This window comes from Gopherus evgoodei, chromosome 1 (genome assembly GCF_007399415.2).
Source record: "Gopherus evgoodei ecotype Sinaloan lineage chromosome 1, rGopEvg1_v1.p, whole genome shotgun sequence".
Classification (NCBI taxonomy): domain Eukaryota; kingdom Metazoa; phylum Chordata; order Testudines; family Testudinidae; genus Gopherus; species Gopherus evgoodei.
The window spans coordinates 215,568,137-215,584,891 of NC_044322.1; the positions used below are offsets into that span (position 1 = coordinate 215,568,137).

General features: G+C 48.6%; 1 protein-coding gene across 5 annotated transcripts in view; it reads right to left on the reverse strand.

The window, feature by feature from the left end:
* The window catches only part of IFFO1 (intermediate filament family orphan 1), a 19,645-nt gene extending 3,107 nt beyond the window's left edge, over positions 1-16,538 (reverse strand). The window contains exons 1-9 of one of the 5 annotated variants that reach the window (XM_030535524.1): positions 15,715-16,538; positions 9,316-9,376; positions 9,135-9,230; positions 8,630-8,770; positions 8,170-8,178; positions 7,569-7,753; positions 6,370-6,490; positions 1,846-1,938; positions 1,453-1,583 (exon numbers count right to left, since the gene is read on the reverse strand). In XM_030535524.1, the coding sequence (XP_030391384.1) occupies positions 1,453-1,583; positions 1,846-1,938; positions 6,370-6,490; positions 7,569-7,753; positions 8,170-8,178; positions 8,630-8,770; positions 9,135-9,230; positions 9,316-9,376; positions 15,715-16,445 (1,568 nt within the window). In that variant the 5' untranslated portion in view covers positions 16,446-16,538. Of the gene's footprint in view, positions 1-1,452; positions 1,584-1,845; positions 1,942-6,369; positions 6,491-7,568; positions 7,754-8,169; positions 8,179-8,629; positions 8,771-9,134; positions 9,231-9,315; positions 9,377-15,714 lie in introns of all 5 variants that reach the window. The other 4 variants (XM_030535516.1, XM_030535552.1, XM_030535541.1 and 1 more) reach the window with 4 other exon arrangements.
* Positions 16,539-16,755: the final 217 nt, after the last annotated feature.

Here is a 16,755-nt window from a genome sequence, read left to right on the forward strand (position 1 = left end):
CACCTGTTCTCACTTTCAGGTGACACTGTAAACAAGAAGTGGGCAGCATTATCTTGTTCAGCACTGGCTGAACGAGAAGTAGGATTGAGTGGACTTGCAGGTGCTAAAGTTTTACATTGTTTTATTTTTGAGTGCAGTCATGTAAAAAAATTCTACATTCGTAAGTTTAACTTTCATGGTAAAGAGACTGCACTACAGTACTTGAATTAGGTGAATTGAAAAATACTATTTCTTTTGTTTTTTTACAGTGCAAATACTTGTAATCAAAAACAAAGTGAGCAAGGTACACCTTATATTGTGTGCTGTAGTTGCAATCAATATATTTGAAAATGTAGAAAATGTCCAAAAATATTTAAATAAATGGTATTCTATTATTGTTTAACAGTGCGATTAATCATGATTAATTTTTTTAAATGCTTGACAGCCCTAATAACAACTGATACCTAGGGGGTGCTGTAGAACCGGATGGATTCCTCAGGTACTGGAAGGGGTGTGGTTAACACTGGGAAGTTAACATGTGACATTATATGGGTCCTGTAGAGTACCACTGAGAGGGCAAGGGGGTTATATGGAGCCTAAATAAACGCTGGGGCCAATGATGGGGAGCTTTGCTCAGAGCAATATCCTGGCAGTATTCTGCGGAGAGGGATATGGGGGAGGGAAGTGACACTGTGAGCTCATTCCAGCAGGGCCCAGCCCAGAGCTGCACTGACTTTATACTCCTACAGGCTGGAAGAATGTCCCAGCAGATCAGTGATGCTCTGTTCCAGGCTCTTTTTAGACAGTGATGACATCTGTCAAAGCTGACAGCTGAGCATAATTCATCTGCCATAGGCACCTGGTACCAAATTCAACTCCTGTGAGGAGTCTGCAAGATGGTTACAGCTGATCATTCAGAGTCCAATCCAGTTGTGACAGCCAGCCTGGCCCCTCACCCATCAATGCACTAGCTCCCATTCCCCTGCGGGAACTGGAAACAGAACCCAGGAGCCTCAATTCCCAGTCCCCCTAGTAGTGCCCACTCTTCTCCCAGCGCTGGGAGTAGAACCTTGTCTGTGTGGCAGATAGAACAAACCTAAGTGCCTTCCTCTCCAAGTACAAGGTGCATTTCTTTCATTTTGCCTTCTCGAACAGAAGATACAGAGTAACATGTACATTCAAAAGAAGCAATGCCCCCCAAACCGAAGCACTGCACTGGCACACTTCGCTCCCAGGGGAGAGGATGAGTGAATAACCACCTCGTGACAAACACGTCCTCATGATGCTTCATCTGGAAGGCATTCAGATACTACAGCGAGGAGTGCAGTACACAAACCTATACAGCACAGAACTGAATTGAACTCAAGAGTCCTAACTCCGTCCCCTGACTCTGAGCCACTAGATCCAATGCCCCCACCCCCAGAGCTGGGACTGGAACCCAGGAATCCTGGCCCTCCCTCTCCTGGAGCTCACCTGTCTCCAGACTGGGTGATGAGCCGGCGGCAGGTCTCCATCTGCACATCCAGCCCACGCTTCATGCTGCACATTTCCATATATTCATGTAGGTGCCGATTCATGTCATTCTTTGCCGTTGCAAGCTCCAGCTGCACAAAGAGGAGCAATGAGGAGCTGAACCTGCCAGCATGGCACTCTCTGTGCCACATGGGGCCACTGCATACTGTCCCAGCCAGCCCGCCAGAGGACACTGCCTACCTTCTCCTCCCACCAGGGGACACCACCCAGCTACACTAGCCAGTCAGAGGCAGACATCCACAATTACCGATTTTCTTGTCCCTCCTGGGGTCTATTCCTACATCTCCCACCTCCTTGTCCGCCCTCATCTTCCCAACTATGTCCTTCTCCCACCTCTATTTGGTCGATGGTTTCCTGATATTCCTTCTCGCGGCTCTTGAAGAGCGACTCTGTGTCCTTAATCACCTTCTCCAGACAGTCATCCTGCTGCTGGGAGAAAAGAGGATGCCATGATGTTTGGAGACAGGGCAGTTGCCAGAGATCAGAAAGCACAGAGTGAGAGATCAGAGAAAGACTCAGCAGCAACAGAGAGAGCGAGGAAAGGGTAGGGAACAGAGACAGACAGTGACACAGGATTGGGGGGTGGGGGGGTGTGTGCCCAGTTCACACAAATCCCATTTAACAGGCCACAACTACAGCCTGACCTCATGTTTGCATTCACCCCATATTTGCTGGTACAGCTACACCTATACCCACTTGATCAGCCAGGACTCTCCCTCCTAGCAGCAAGGACGGGACAGACAGCCTGGAACTACTGGCAGTGTGAAGTTTTGTCCCACAAAAGCACAGCATTGCCCTGAGACATTGGGGATTGTGGCACAGAGACAGTCCCCTATCCTTAACAGCCCCCGCCCCGAGACCCCACAACTGTTAACCCACCAGGGTCAAGGGGAGCAGCTGGAGTGTTGGCTATGCAGGGGCCTTGGCCAACTGGACTTTCAGGCCTCATCTTAGGTGGTGCAAAATGAGTTTCCTTCTCACTCAAGGGCTGACAGTCTCGTAGGCGGGTTTAAGGGACAGAATGAGGGGTCACTGGAGCCTGGAGCAGCTAGAGATGGCACCTTACCAGCTGGGTAGGATTTTTCTATGCTTGCTGGCTTTGGCAAGGACCTCAGACAAGAGGCCTTAGGCCAGTCTGAAAAGGAGATCTGGGTACATTTTACAGGGGCAAGGCGGTGTAGCTAACTGGTGGGGGGAAGGCCATGTAGGGCCTACACGGGGTGTTTGAATATTCTGCATTTGAATGAGAGCTTCGGGGTAACAAACACTCAAGACTGCACAGCAGTGGGGATTTTAACATTGAGAAGGAAGAAAAAGAAGTAAGAAAGGATACAGCTGTGGGTAGGAGAATGGACATGAGGAGGAAGGGTAGTGTAGATACCAGTCTAATAGGTGATACTGGTGGTAGAATGTCTGTGCCTAAAAGGGTTAAAAATGTTAGTGAAGCCAAACGGCAAAAATTAAGATGTTTGTATACTATTGCGAGGAGCCTAGGTAACAAAATGGAGGAACTACAGTTATTGGTGCAGGAAGTGAAACCAGATACTATAGGGATAACAGAAGCATGGTGGAATAGTAGTCATGACTGGAGTACAGGTATTGAAGGCTATGTGCTGTTTAGGAAAGACAGAAATAAAGGCAAAGGTGGTGGAGTAGCATTGTATGTCAATGATGAGGTAGACTCTAAAGAAATAAGAAGGGATGGAATGGATAAGACAGAGTCTGGGCAAAAATCACATTGGGGAAGAAAGCTGCTAGAGCCTCCCCTGGGATAGTTCTTGGGGTGTGCTACAGACCACTGGGATCTGATTTAGATATGGATAGAGACCTTTTTAATGAAGTAATTACTAATGGGTATTGTGTGATCATGGGAGTGGGAGCCTTTAACTTCCCAGATTTAGACTGGAGGACAAGTGCTAGTAATAATAATAGGGCTCAGATTTTCCATGACATGATAGCTGATGGATTCCTTAGTGTCTGGGGATTGGTCCTGTTTGAGCAGGGGGTTGGACTAGATGACCTCCTTGAGGTCCCTTCCAACCCTGATATTCTATGATTCTAAGTAGTTGCTGAACCAACAAGAGGGGATGCCATTTTAGATTTGGTTTTGGTGAGTAGTGAGGACCTCATAGAAGAAATGGTTGTAGGGGACAACCTTGGTTTGAGTGATCATGAGCTAATTCAGTTTAAACTAAATGGAAGAATAAACAAAAATAGATCTGTGACTAGAGTTTTTTATTTCAAAAGGGCTAACTTTAAAAAATTAAGGAAATTAGTTAGGGAAGTGGATTGGACTGAAGAACTGTGGATCTAAAGATGGAGGAGACCTGGAATTACTTCAAGTCAAAGTTGCAGAAACTATCAGAAGCCTGTATCCCAAGAAAGGGGAAAAAATTCATAGGCAGGAGTTGTAGACCAAGCTGAAAGAGCAGGCATCTCAGAGAGGTGATTAAGAAAAAGCAGAAAGCCTACAAGGAATGGAAGATGGGAGGGATCAGCAAGAAAAGCTACCTTACTGAGGTCAGAACATGTAGAGATAAACTGAGAAAGGCCAAAAGCCATGTCAAGCTGGACCTTGCAAAGGGAATTAAAACCAATAGTAAAAGGTTCTATAGCCATATAAATAAGAAGAAAACAAAGAAAGAAGAAGTGGGATCACTAAACACTGAGGATGGAGTGGAGATTAAGGATAATCTAGGCATGGCCCAATATCTAAACAAATACTTTGCCTCAGTTATTAATGAGGAGCTTAGGGATAATGGTAGGATGATGAATGGGAATGAGGGTGTGGAGGTAGATATTACCACATACGAGGTAGAAGCCAAACTCAAACAGCTTAATGGGACTAAATCAGGGGGCCCAGATAATCTTCATCCAAGAATATTAAAGGAACTGGCACATGAAATTGCAAGCCCAGTAGCAACAGTTTTTAATGAATCTGTAAATTCAGGGGTTGTACCGTATGCCTGGAGAATTGCTAACATAGTTCCTATCTTTAAGAAAGGAAGAAAAGGTGGTCTGGTCAACTATAGGCCTGTTAGAATGACGTCTGTAGTATGCAAGGTCTTGGAAAAAATTTTGAAGTAGTTAAGGACATTGAGGTCAATGGTAAATGGAACAAAATACAACATGGTTTTACAAAAGGTAGATTGTGCTAAACCAACCTGATCTCCTTCTTTGAGAAGTAACAGATTTTTTAGACAAAGGAAACGCAGTGGATCTAATTTACCTCGATTTCAGTAAGGTATTTGATACGGTTCACATGGGGAATTATTAGATAAATTGGAAAAGATGGGGATCAATATGAGAATTGAAAGGTGGATAAGGAACTGCTTAAAGGGGAGACTACAAGAGTGAACTGTCAGGCTGGAGGGAGGTTACTAGTGGAGTTCCTCAGGGATCAGTTTTGGGACGAATCTTATTTAATCTTTTTATTACTGACCTTGGCACAAAAAGCGGGAATGTGCTAATAAAGTTAGTGGATGACACGAAGCTGGGTGGTATTGCCAATATAGAGAAGGAGCAGGGTATCATACAGGAAGATCTGGATGACCTTGTAAACCAGAGTAATAGTAACAGGATGAAATTTAATAGTGAAAAGTGCAAAGTCATGCATTTAGGGATTAACAACAAGAATTACTGTTATAAGATGGGGACACATCAGATGGAAGTAACAGAGGAGGAGAAAGACCTTGGAGTACTGATTGATCACAGGATGACTATGAGCCGCCAATGTGATATGGCTGTGAGAAAAGCTAATGCGGTCTTGGGATGCATCAGGTGAGGTATTTCCAGTAGAGATAAGGAGGTGTTAGTACCGTTATACAAGGCACTGGTGAGACCTCATCTGGAATACTGCGTGCAGTTCTGGTCTCCAATGTTTAAGAATGATGTATTCAAACTGGAACAGGTACAGAGAAGGGCTACTAGGATGATCCGAGGAATGGAAAACCTGTCTTATGAAAGGAGACTCAAAGAGCTTGGCTTTTTAAGCCTAACGAAAAGAAGACTGAGGGGGGATATGATGGCTCTTTATAAATACATCAGAAGAATAAATATCAGGGAGGGAGAGGAATTATTTACATTCAGTACCAATGTGGACACAAGAACAAATGGATATAAACTGGCCATCAGGAAGTTTAGACTTGAAATTAGATGAAGGTTTCTAACCATTAGAGGAGTGAAGTTCTAGAACAGCCTTCCAAGGGGAGCAGCGGGGGCAAAAGACATATCTGGCTTCAAGACTAAGTTTGATAAGTTTATGGAAGGGATGGTATATGGGATAGCCTAAGTTTGGCAATTAATTGGTCTTTGACTAGTAGCGGTAAATATGCCCAATGGCCTGTGATGGGATGTTAGATGGGGTGGGATATGAATTACTACAGCAAATTCTTTCCTGGGTGCTGGCTGGTGAGTCCTGCCCATGTGCTCAGGGTTTAGCTGATCGCCATATTTGGGGTCAGGAAGGAATTTTCCTCCAGGGCAGATTGGCAGAAGCCCTGGGGAGTTTTCACCTTCCTCTGCAGCATGGGGCACAGGTCACTTGCTGGAAGATTCTATGCACTTTGAAGTCTTTAAACCATGATTTGAGGACTTCAATAATTCAGACATAGGTTAGGGGTTTATTACAGGAGTCAGTGGGTGAGACTCTGTGGCCTGTGTTGTGCAGGAGGTCAGACTAGATGATCATAATGGTCCCTTCTGACCTTAAAGTCTGATTCTATGAATCCTTTAGAAATGCGTGAGTATTTGTGTAGGAATTAGCATAAAGAGGAATGAGGGATCCACACTGTATCAGAGAGAGAGACAGAAGGCAGATGGAGATAGGCTATGACTGGAGCATAAAGCTGGTGTTACCTCCCCCTGCACCTCTGCAGCTGCAATAGCGTATCCAGAGAAATCCTCCCAGAGCAGCAGTGTTTCCTCTGTCTCCTCCCATGTGAGACTGTCACAGTCATCCTCAAAATCATACTCCCTCCTGGGGACAAGGAAATCACATGTCAGCAAAGAGAGGGGAACTCTCCCAGTAGGAAGAGCTACAAAGTGTGAGGCTTGAATACTAACTGTGGGGGAATTCCCAATCCTGGCTTTTCCCCAAAGGAAGGTGCTGTAATGCAGTGGTTTTCAAACTGTGGGTCGCGACCTAGTACTGGGTCACAGAATAGAAGGCACTGGGTAGCGGCAGCTCTGGTCAGCATTGCTGACCGGGCCATTAGAAGTCCTATCTGTGGTGCTGCCCAGCTAAGGCAGGCTAGTTCCTACCTGTTCTGATGCCGCGCTGAGCCCTGGAAGCAGCCATCAGCAGGTCTGGCTCCTAGGCGGGGAGACCACAGGGCTCCGCGTGCTGCACCAGCTCCGCACTCCCATTGGCAGTGCCTGCGGGTGAGAGCTGCATGGAGCTACTCGTGCACCTCCGCCTAGGAGCTGGACCTGCTGCTGGCCACTTCTGGGGCACAGCGCGGTCCGCAGTGCTAGGACAGGCGGGAAGCCTACCTCTGCACCCCAGCTGCACCACTGATCAGGAACCACTGGAGGTAAACACGTGCCCCAACCCCCTGCCCAAGCCCTGAGCCCTCCCCTCAAACCCAGAGTCCCCTCCTGCACCCCAAACTCCTCATCACCAGCCCCATCCCAGAGTCTGCACCCCCAGCCCAGAGCCATGACCCCCTCCCGCACCCCAACCCTCTGCCCCAGCCCAGAGCCCCCACCCACACCCTTAATCCCCTCATTCCTGGCCCCACCCCACAGCCCTCACCCCTGAGCTCCTCCCACACCCCAAACCGCTCATTCCAGTTCTGCTGGGTCACAGGAATCAACAATTTTCTTCAACTGGGTCGCCAGAAATAAAGTTTGAAAACTACTGCTGTAATGAACATGGAAGAGCCATTGGCTGTGGGGGAACTTTCAGCTACACCCGTCCCAGCCTCTCCCAGCATGGGGAAGAGCAGTAGAGAACAGGGCAGGAGAGCTGGCTATGACAGAACTCACAGTGGCTCCAGTCCCAGCCTGTCTCAGCAGCAGGTGTGGGGCAGAAGTAAGGGCTGGGCTACACTCACAGCTGGTTTAGCATCCTCTGCATCTCCTCATTGATGCTCATGGCTGTGGTCTCTTCATCTTCCTCCTCTTCAGGCTTTTTGGAGGCATCGTTCTCAGACAGCGACGTGTCTTCGTCACTGATCAGTTTCCGCTCCCGCTTCCGCCCTGCCGTGGCTGGGACCTTAATGGGAGACAAGTGCAGAGACTACAGAAACAAGGCCGGGTCCAAGGTCGGGTTGTTGAGAAGATATGGAGGGAAAAGGAATGGCACAGGGGTAGGAAGATAGGGAAAGTAAGAAAGAAAGAAGGAAGGAAGAAGAAAGAGTGGGGGGGGGCTTATTATGATTAGGTTAAAGATGGTGCAATGGCTAAAATGTGATTTTAGAATATTTTAAAATTAAAAACTATGCAACTAAAGATGGAATCTGTGAACCTGATGAGAAGAATGTGGTTTAATTGAAGAACTCAATCCTCCCCACCCCCAGATCCAGAGACAGAGGAAAAGAGAAAGGCAGAGAGGAAGAAGAGACAGTCTAAGTGAAATATGTCGATATTTACAGTCAAACCTCAGTTTACAGAAAGTGTCTAAATTGTACATATTCTTAACCGAGTGAAACTAACCAGCTGCTTCTGTACGGGGGGGAGGGAGAGAGAGTGAGACAGGGACAGAACGAGAGAGTGAGAGAGACAGGGAAAGGGTCAGAGAGAAAGGCAGAGACAGAGAGAAGGTGGGGTGGAGAGAGAAGGGGTTAGAGACAGACACTTTGCACCAGGTCTCCCTCTTCTGCAGCTGCTCTCAGGAGTCCCAGCGCCCAGTATCTCTGAATAACGAGTTGGGTGGATATTCCTAATGCCTCAAGTAACGTCAGGAGCTCTCAGCCTCCTCCTCTTGTCTCTCTGCCTGCTGCTCCCCACCCCAACACACATAACCCAATATGGAGAGCAGGTGAACTCGTGGAACAAGGCTTATGGTGACTGAGCCCCTCCTCTGCAACAGGCATGCAAGTGCTTTGGTCTCTCCCCTTGGCTGGAAGCTCCTTCCCCCAGTGGTAGCTGTTTCACAGCAGCAGGTGTGTCTCACCTGAAACATTTTGATCATGTCCTCACAGTTACGCTGCTGTGCCACGTCACACAGCTTGGCAGTGATGTCAATGCGCCGGCAGATATCCATGTCCACTTTCATGGCCTTCTCTTGGATCTTGGTATCCAGCTCTGTGAGGTTCTGACCCAGTGAGCACCAGCCCAGCACATGGTGGCAAGGGGACAGAGGAAAAGGATAGTTAGACAAGGCACATGGAACCCTCTGGCACAGAGTCCTGACAGAATTCTCCTGGGCATTGTGAGGGAGATCATCATGCTGGAGACATTATAATCAGGGCCAGGCACTGTCAGGGCATTGCTGAGGGAGCTCCTGCTGGAGGCTTCCCCCATGCACTCAGGTTGGGCGCTGCTGTGTCACTCTGTAGACATTCCTTGTTCGGCATTACTATGAGGAAACGCACAGCAGGTCTGCTGAGCCATTGGATGGGTTCACAGTGTCTCGGCCAGTGGCTGAGGGTGTATGCTGGGTGGACAGGGGCACTCACATTGCTCATCAGTCCCTTGAAGACAACCAACTCTGCCTTGAGCTGCTCCACCTTCAGGGCCAGCTCCTCCTGGCACGCTTCAGCCTCCTGGGCCTCCTGCTCAGGGGAGAAAGGGAAACACTGGAATCAGTGCCAAGGAAATGAGGCTAGAGTGCAGGGGGAGTGGGGATGGGCCCCTCACCTCATGCAGCTCAGTCACTTGGTCCTGCAGCTGGACACGCACAGTATATTCCTCTTCCCACCTAGCGAGACAAATGTGCCAATTACACCCTGCCTGCCCCACAGCACCCTCTGCTGGGGAGGGCAGAGCTGGAAGCTGCAGCTTGCCTTCCTCACTGCTGAACTGCGCACTACAGGATCCACTCTAGTCATACAAGGAGTGTTGGGAGTGGGGAAGAGAATTTGATGCCCTTCCTTTCCAAACAGCTACAGCTGTTGGATGCATGTCACGCCTTCCAACCATGAGCTGGTCCTGGCCACAGACTCTACTGATCTCAGTCAGAATTCACCAACTGTCTTTCACGTCACAGTGTGAGGCTCTCAGGACACCAACCACAAGCCGTATTTAGCAGCTGAAACGCATTCCCCCCAGGACCACATTAGATCAATTGGCAGATCTAGCCCATTGTCCTCTCTGCCCGTCCCCACCATGCCAGTTCAGGCGAGTGGCCTCCAGCCTGGGCTATACTGGCAGTAACAGGCATTGGGCTGTATCGGGCACTGAGGGGCTGCAACAGTCTGTGCAGGGCTTGTGTTATATTTATATATAAATATGCTGTGTTATTAAATTGGGCTGTACTGGGACAGTGGATAGTCAAGCTCTGCAAAGGGCTCCACTATACAGGGCTGTACTGTGTTGTGATGGGCTATGCTGTGTGGTATAACCGGCTATGCTATAATCCCCTGTATTGCACTGCAATGGGCTGAGCAGCATTGCACTGTGATAGGCTGTGCTGAACTGGCCTATTTTATGCTAGGTTGTATTGGTTATTCAGGGATTATGTTACACCAGGTTGTACTGCACTGCAGCTGGGCTGCAAAGGGCTGTTCTGCCCTGGTTATGTTGGGTTTCAACTGGTTGTACTATACTTAGGCTGTATTGTGTTGCAAAAGATGGCTATATTAAGCTGTATTGCTCTGCAGCATGCTGGGTATGTGGCAATTATTGCAAGATGACTGACAGTTTTATGTTGGTTGTGTTGTGCTGCAATGGGTTACAATACTCTAAGCTATATTTCATCACCAGGTGTTGCGCCATTCTGTGCTATATTAGGTTGTGTGGGACAGTTCTGTGTTGCGTTGTATTGCAGTGTGTTGATCCATGTTTTGTTACGTTGTGCTGGGTTGTATTTCACTTTGCTAATTAACTGTATCCTCTTCCATATGCAGTTCATATTGGTTGGTGGTGCACTGTATTGGCCCCTGTTCTATTGTGTTGAACAGCGCAGCATGAGATTGTTGCTATTCCATTTCCTTTAGGTGAGTGGAATTCTCTCATTGGGCTGGGCACTCAAGAGTTGCCAACTCTTGCAATTTTATCATGATTCTTGCAATATTTGGTGTTTTTCTTAAAGCCCCAGCCCCTGGAGTTGTATAACATGAGAATCTCAGATTTCGTTTTTAACATAGCACATTTCTAATGCTCGTGGCTGGGCAGAAAAGTTTGAAAATGTGAATCCTAAAAGATCAGAAACCAGATGGCAAATAGAAAGAATCCCATAGTTATTATGTTTTTAAGCCAGTCTCCTGATTTCTGGTGCCTGACATGACTCTGGAACACCTGAGGTTGGCAATATTGCTCAATGTGTTAGAAAATGTACCACTCTAAAGCTGCATGCTGGCCTTTTTTAGATACCCCAGACCACTGCCCTGAACAAGCAGGCAGCCCATCCTCCATCCGCAGGATAAGAGTCCATGGGGGTTCCTCTTACCTTGATAGGGGAGAAGAGGAAAAAGAGGAGACGAAAGAGATACACAACAGAGGGAAGGACAGAGATAGAGACAGGATGTATTTTACATGGGAACTGATCAAACAAAGTTTCCCCGACACAAAATACTTCAGTATCTCTTCCTCTCCCTCCAGATCTGGCTTACAGTGCTTTCTACCTCTCTTTCCATCACTCAACCTCTCTTTCTAGCTCCGTCTACACTAGGAAAGTGACCCATTACTGAAACAGCTTTGAAGTAGTGATTCCCCATAACCATTATGGTGTAGAACAGACAGGGATTTCAACACTGGATAAGAAAATGACAGTGATACTTAGTGGAAGCAACACTTCTGTGTATCCTCTCCATCCTTCACCCCCTGCTTACTCTTTCCCTGGCACCCTCTCTCACTCTGTATCTCTCCTCCTCAGCTACTCTATCATCCCCATCTGCAATGCACCATTCCTAATAACCACCTCCCTGAACACTTCCCCCACACAGCCCAGACCAGCCAAGAGGCTCCAGCCAGCATCCTGGATGTCCTGTGAGCAAAGCTTCCTCCTGTTACCCCTTCTCACCACCCCAAGTCTCCACGGAGAGCCACGGATCCTTCCTTTGTATGCAATGTAACACACACATCACTCCAGCATCGCAATATTCCAGTAACCTGCCTGAGGACCAGATAATGTGAGGGGAGGAAGACAGAAAATCTGAGAGATCCTCTGCCCCATATAGACCAGGCCACCCACTAGGCAACACTAGGCCAGCATTTCCAACCCATTCCCTCCCACGCCAAGGACAACACCCAGTCCTTCCCCATCCAAGCCTCACGACACCATGAGGAAAACAACACGAAAAAAAAAATCCAATCTGCCTTTAAAAATCAATATCAGCCAATCTGGTACCATGAACAGAAAAATGCCTTAATTATCATCACGTGGTCATTGTGGTGCCACTAGTGGACAGAGTTAAGGTTGTTTGGGTGCCTTAAACTGTATATTTCCAACCTTAACATGTTTGGGTGACACTTTTAAGTTTAACCTTAACTCTGGATTTCCTTGGTTTGTAATACAAAGTTTGTGGATAATCACGCCATATCTGCCATGTAGTTTATTCTGAATTACTGATATGGAATCTCCATCTTAACAACATCTTATCATTTGTGTCTGGGAATACATATATATACATGGAAGAAAGGGAGAAAGCAGACAAGACTGGGCTCCCAGCTGCATGATCCTTGGCAGTCTGCACACATGTTTTCTCCCCCTAAGATCATTGACTCATCATTTAATTTTATCCACCCTAAATGTGGTTCCCACCCAGTCTCTTGTCGCTGCTTCTCCTCCCTTCTTATTTCCGATCTCCTGCAAGCTGTGTTCTGCTCCAAAGTCCTGTACCTTTTAAGAGAAACGTTCCTCATCACACTGTTGGGAGCTCAGCAGTCTTTGGGGCTCCTTTGGCCAAGGGGAAGATATTCAGCACTGCCCTATGCCCTTCCAGAATGCAAGAATTTCATTCTCAAAACTCAAACTATTCAAAACCCAGGAAATACTAAGTTAATGCAACTCTTCCTACAAAACACAACTGTAGCTGTGTCCCTATTAGGATGACAAGGGGAACAAGGAATTTCCTGGTTCTGAAGCATTGAAGTTTAGGAAATTCAGCTCTTATTGCAGGAGGACATGAGGAGCCCAGGGCCTGGGTGAGCTCCTGCAACCTTAATTCCATAGCATTACATTTTTGCATATGAACTTCCCCTGTTTTTGAGAAAGTGATGGGCCATGACTGAAGGGAAACTGCAGCAGGGAATGGGAAAGGTTTCTTGGGCACACCTTATCACCTCTCAGGCATTAGCTTCCACAGACCTCCTCCTAGCCTCCAGCAGGGTTAGAAGCCCAGTGAGAGGAAGGAAGCGGGTAGTGGAGATACTTTGGGAAAGTCAGCTATCAGTTAAAGACTGCATGGGGTGGGGGGAGATCCCCAGAATCCAGGCCTCAGAGTGGGGCCCATGTGGCGGAAAGGGTCTCTGCACTCTCCTTGCCCCCAGGAATGGGAGATGGGGAATCCCAGAAGCTCTTCCACTGATGTGGGAGAAGTGTGTGGGAAAGGGGAGCCCCATAACCTCCTCCTCCCAGTCGGGACCATAGGAGGATTACAGCTGCAGCTGTGCATCTCAGAAGGTTCTCGATGCGGGGAAGGGGTTGTGGGGCTTCTCTTTATCCCAATGTAAAAACAGGTTACACCAAGCACATCACTAGCCCCCAGGCCTGCAGCATCTCTAACCACCCACCTGTCTCCTCCCAATGTACCTGCAGAATCACCTACACAATGCCCCTTTGAGTGCTGGGGTGAATATGAGACCCCTTCAAAGTTCTTCAGCATCAAACCAGCTAAAACGAACTCTTGAACTGTGAACAAGCCAAAACAGGCTGATCATGCTCCTGAGGAGCCGAAATAGTTTACAGTTTTGGAAACCACCAGAGACTAAAGCCCAGGTCCTCAAGGGTATTTATACACCTAACTCCCATTGAAATCTCTGGCCCCTAAATACCTTTGAGGATCTGGGCCTGAGTGACTTGGCTAAGGAAACTCAGGAAGCCTGTAGCAAAGTTCCGAACTGGGTCTCCTATCATTAGTGCCTCAGGGCGGGCTAGTGCTCCAAAATACTTCAGAAGAATGGCCAGCTCCAGATGTACAATTTAAGTTACTGCTAACCACCACAGAGCCAGTCTGTGGAGGGGTTTCAAGAACAGAAGCCAGTTCTCCTGGGTCCTACTCTCCATTGTCTTAATCGCAAGACCTTCTTGTTTCTTCCTACAATCTGTCCTTCATTATCACACCTATTACATTGACATTCCAGCTTGTATGACTACAGCACTGGGCAATTCAGTTTTAGCATACTAATTTCAAAAGGCTAAAGGCTGAATGGTTGATACCTGAGTTTGCTGTATTAGAGACCTGGATTCTATTCCTAGCGCTGATAGCAGTGACACTAGGCAGCATCACTATTACATGATCTGCAAAAAAGGGGCAATGGTAGTTGCATGCCCCTAGGAAAGGGCTCTAAGCCTGCACTTCATAATAAATAATAATAATATGTATGTCGTGCACAGAAAAGTAACACTAGCAGTCCATAAAAGAGAAGACTTGAACTCTTGAGCTTCTGTTTCCTAGTCAAGTGCACCTTCTTCTGAGTATCATAGAACAGTCTGGTCCCCCCTACCCCTTCCTGTTCCATACATAGCTCACAGGACTTCAGCTTCCTGCTCCACAGAGACAAAAAGAAAGCCTGATTATTTTTTAATTATTTGGATTGTGGCACCTGACAGCTAGGGGTTAACAGAGCTATACATTTTATTTGAATACTGACCTTAGTTTTGCCCCTTTCTTTGCTTAAAAAATCCCCCCAAAGCATCACAAGAACATTTTGTTTGTTTGTTTGTTTTTTAATTCACACATCATTTGGCTGTGGGGGAGGTGAGCAAAGAAATGAATGTCTCTAGGATCCCTCAGCCAAGTTACCCCAAATTTGCACCCAGCTCTACCCTAGGCCCTGAACTGGGAACTGTTTGTTTTCAGGCTAATCTTATTAAACATATGAATTTTAGAGCAGTTTAAAACTTGACATTAAACAGAACTGTAGTTGCCACCTTAGAGTAAAACAAGGACTTCTGGTTATATCAAAAGACTACCCAAGAACTTTGGGCACAAGCCAACCACTAGCTCTTGGGGTCAGGAGGAAACTTTCCCTGGGACTGGTTATCTCATCACTGAGCCCTGCAGGGTTTCCTGCACCTGCCTCTGAAACAGCTGGGGCTAGGATACTGGACTAGATATGCTACAGGACTACATTCTTATATGAGGTTTGGAGAGGAAGGACAATAGGGAGAAAGGGGGTTAGGTGGCCAAGAGACAGTCCTATCAGGGATTTCTCCAGAGCATTCCAACTACACAGCAAGGTCCACAGTCTTGGAGATTTTCTCTTTGCCCTTACCTCCAAACTTCATCTCTTCCCTGACTCTGACTCAGCCCCACTCCCTATTTCCCTTGTAAGCCCAGTCTCCTTACTTGCTGTATCATCTCACTCAGAGTTGCTAACTCTTAATTTTTTCTTAAAGTCCCAGCTCCTAGAGTCATGTTAATTCAGGAGAATCTCAACTTTCATTAAAAAAAAAAAGTTTCAGGCCCTCATGGTTGGGGTGAAAAGCTGGAGAATGTGACCTGAATGCAGCATGAATGCTCAAAAACCAGAAGACAAATGAAAAGAGCCCAGCACTTACCATTTTTAAAGTTTTTGTGATTGGTATCCTGATCTCATGATTTTTTGGGACCTGACTTATGATTTTGAGTGCTTGGCGTTTGCAATCTGCATTCACTCATGTCCCTTTGCACCATCCCACTGTTTCTGCTCTCTCACCAGTGCTAGTTGTCACCTACTCATCACCCTCCTCCCTACCTTACACTCCCCTGCAGCCCCTCCACTTTCTCACCTTCAGCTGTATTCACCCCATTGCTCCCTACCACTCCATTATCTGCCCCCCTCTCTTGCCTGCACTGACACGTCTCCCAGTTGCCCTGGGGCTGTCACTCACTCCCTGCCCCCATTCTCCCTTCAGTCTCCTGCCTGCGCCACTCACCCTGCTCCTTTTCTCACCTGCGTTTGTACTCGTCGCGCTCCCTCTTCACCTTGGCCAACACATTGTAGAGGGCCCGGATCTCAGGGGTGATGGTGTCGATCTGTACGCCAACCCCGTCAGGGTGAACCCACGAGACCCCTGGCCCCTGAACCAGGGTGGTCTCAGGTCCTGGGCCCAGCCGACGGGCCTGCGAGAAGGACCAGATGGTGCCTGGCATGAAGCGAGATGAGGATGAAAAGGGGCTGCCAGACAAGGGAGGAGGCTGGGAAGAAGGCGTGAATGGTACCCCAAGGTGGCAGCTGGGAGAGCCCAAAACCCTAGAGGAGGCACCGAGCCCAGCTGGCCGGGGGCTGCCCAGGGCAAGCCCTAGTGGGCGAATGGGGCTGACGAAGCTGGTCTGCACCGCCTGATCCCGGCGCTGGACAGCCCGCTGACGGCTGCCCCCCTCCTCCAGCGCCTGCTGCAGCTGTTTTTCCAGCTGCCGGTTCCTGCGCTCCAGCTCGTGCACCTTGGCCAGGAAGCAGCGGAACCGCAGGTTCAGGGTCTTCAGCACGTTGATGTTGGAGCCCAGGTCATTGCGGAGCGCCATGGCAGCGGGGGGGGCCGGGAACGGGGGCGCTGCCGAAGCGGGGCCCAGCTCGCCGCCGAAAAAGTCCCCCAGGGGCGCCGGCGGCAGCGGCTCGTGCTCAGCCAGGCCCTGCTGCTCTTGCTGCAGGAGGAAGAGGTTGGGGCCGAATAACGGGTTCATGGCTGCGCCTGGCCCGAGCGGGGCGAGGGGGGCCAATCAGGGCCCTGGCTGCTGCAGGGCCGCTGTCAGGCAGAGGCGGGCCGGGGGAGGGGGCTGCGGGACCAGTCCCAGGCGGAGCGAGGGAGGAGAGAAGGAGGGAGCCGGCTGCTGCGAGGGGCGGGGCGGGAGACGCTGCAGATGGGAGGGGGCTGGGAATGCAGCAGTAGCAGCCTCGGAGCCTGCACGTAGAAGCCAGAAAGGGGGAGGGGGAGTCGGAGCCAGGCCCCAAAAGAGAAAATCCTCCGCGGAGGGGGGCGCCTCATTTGCGTGC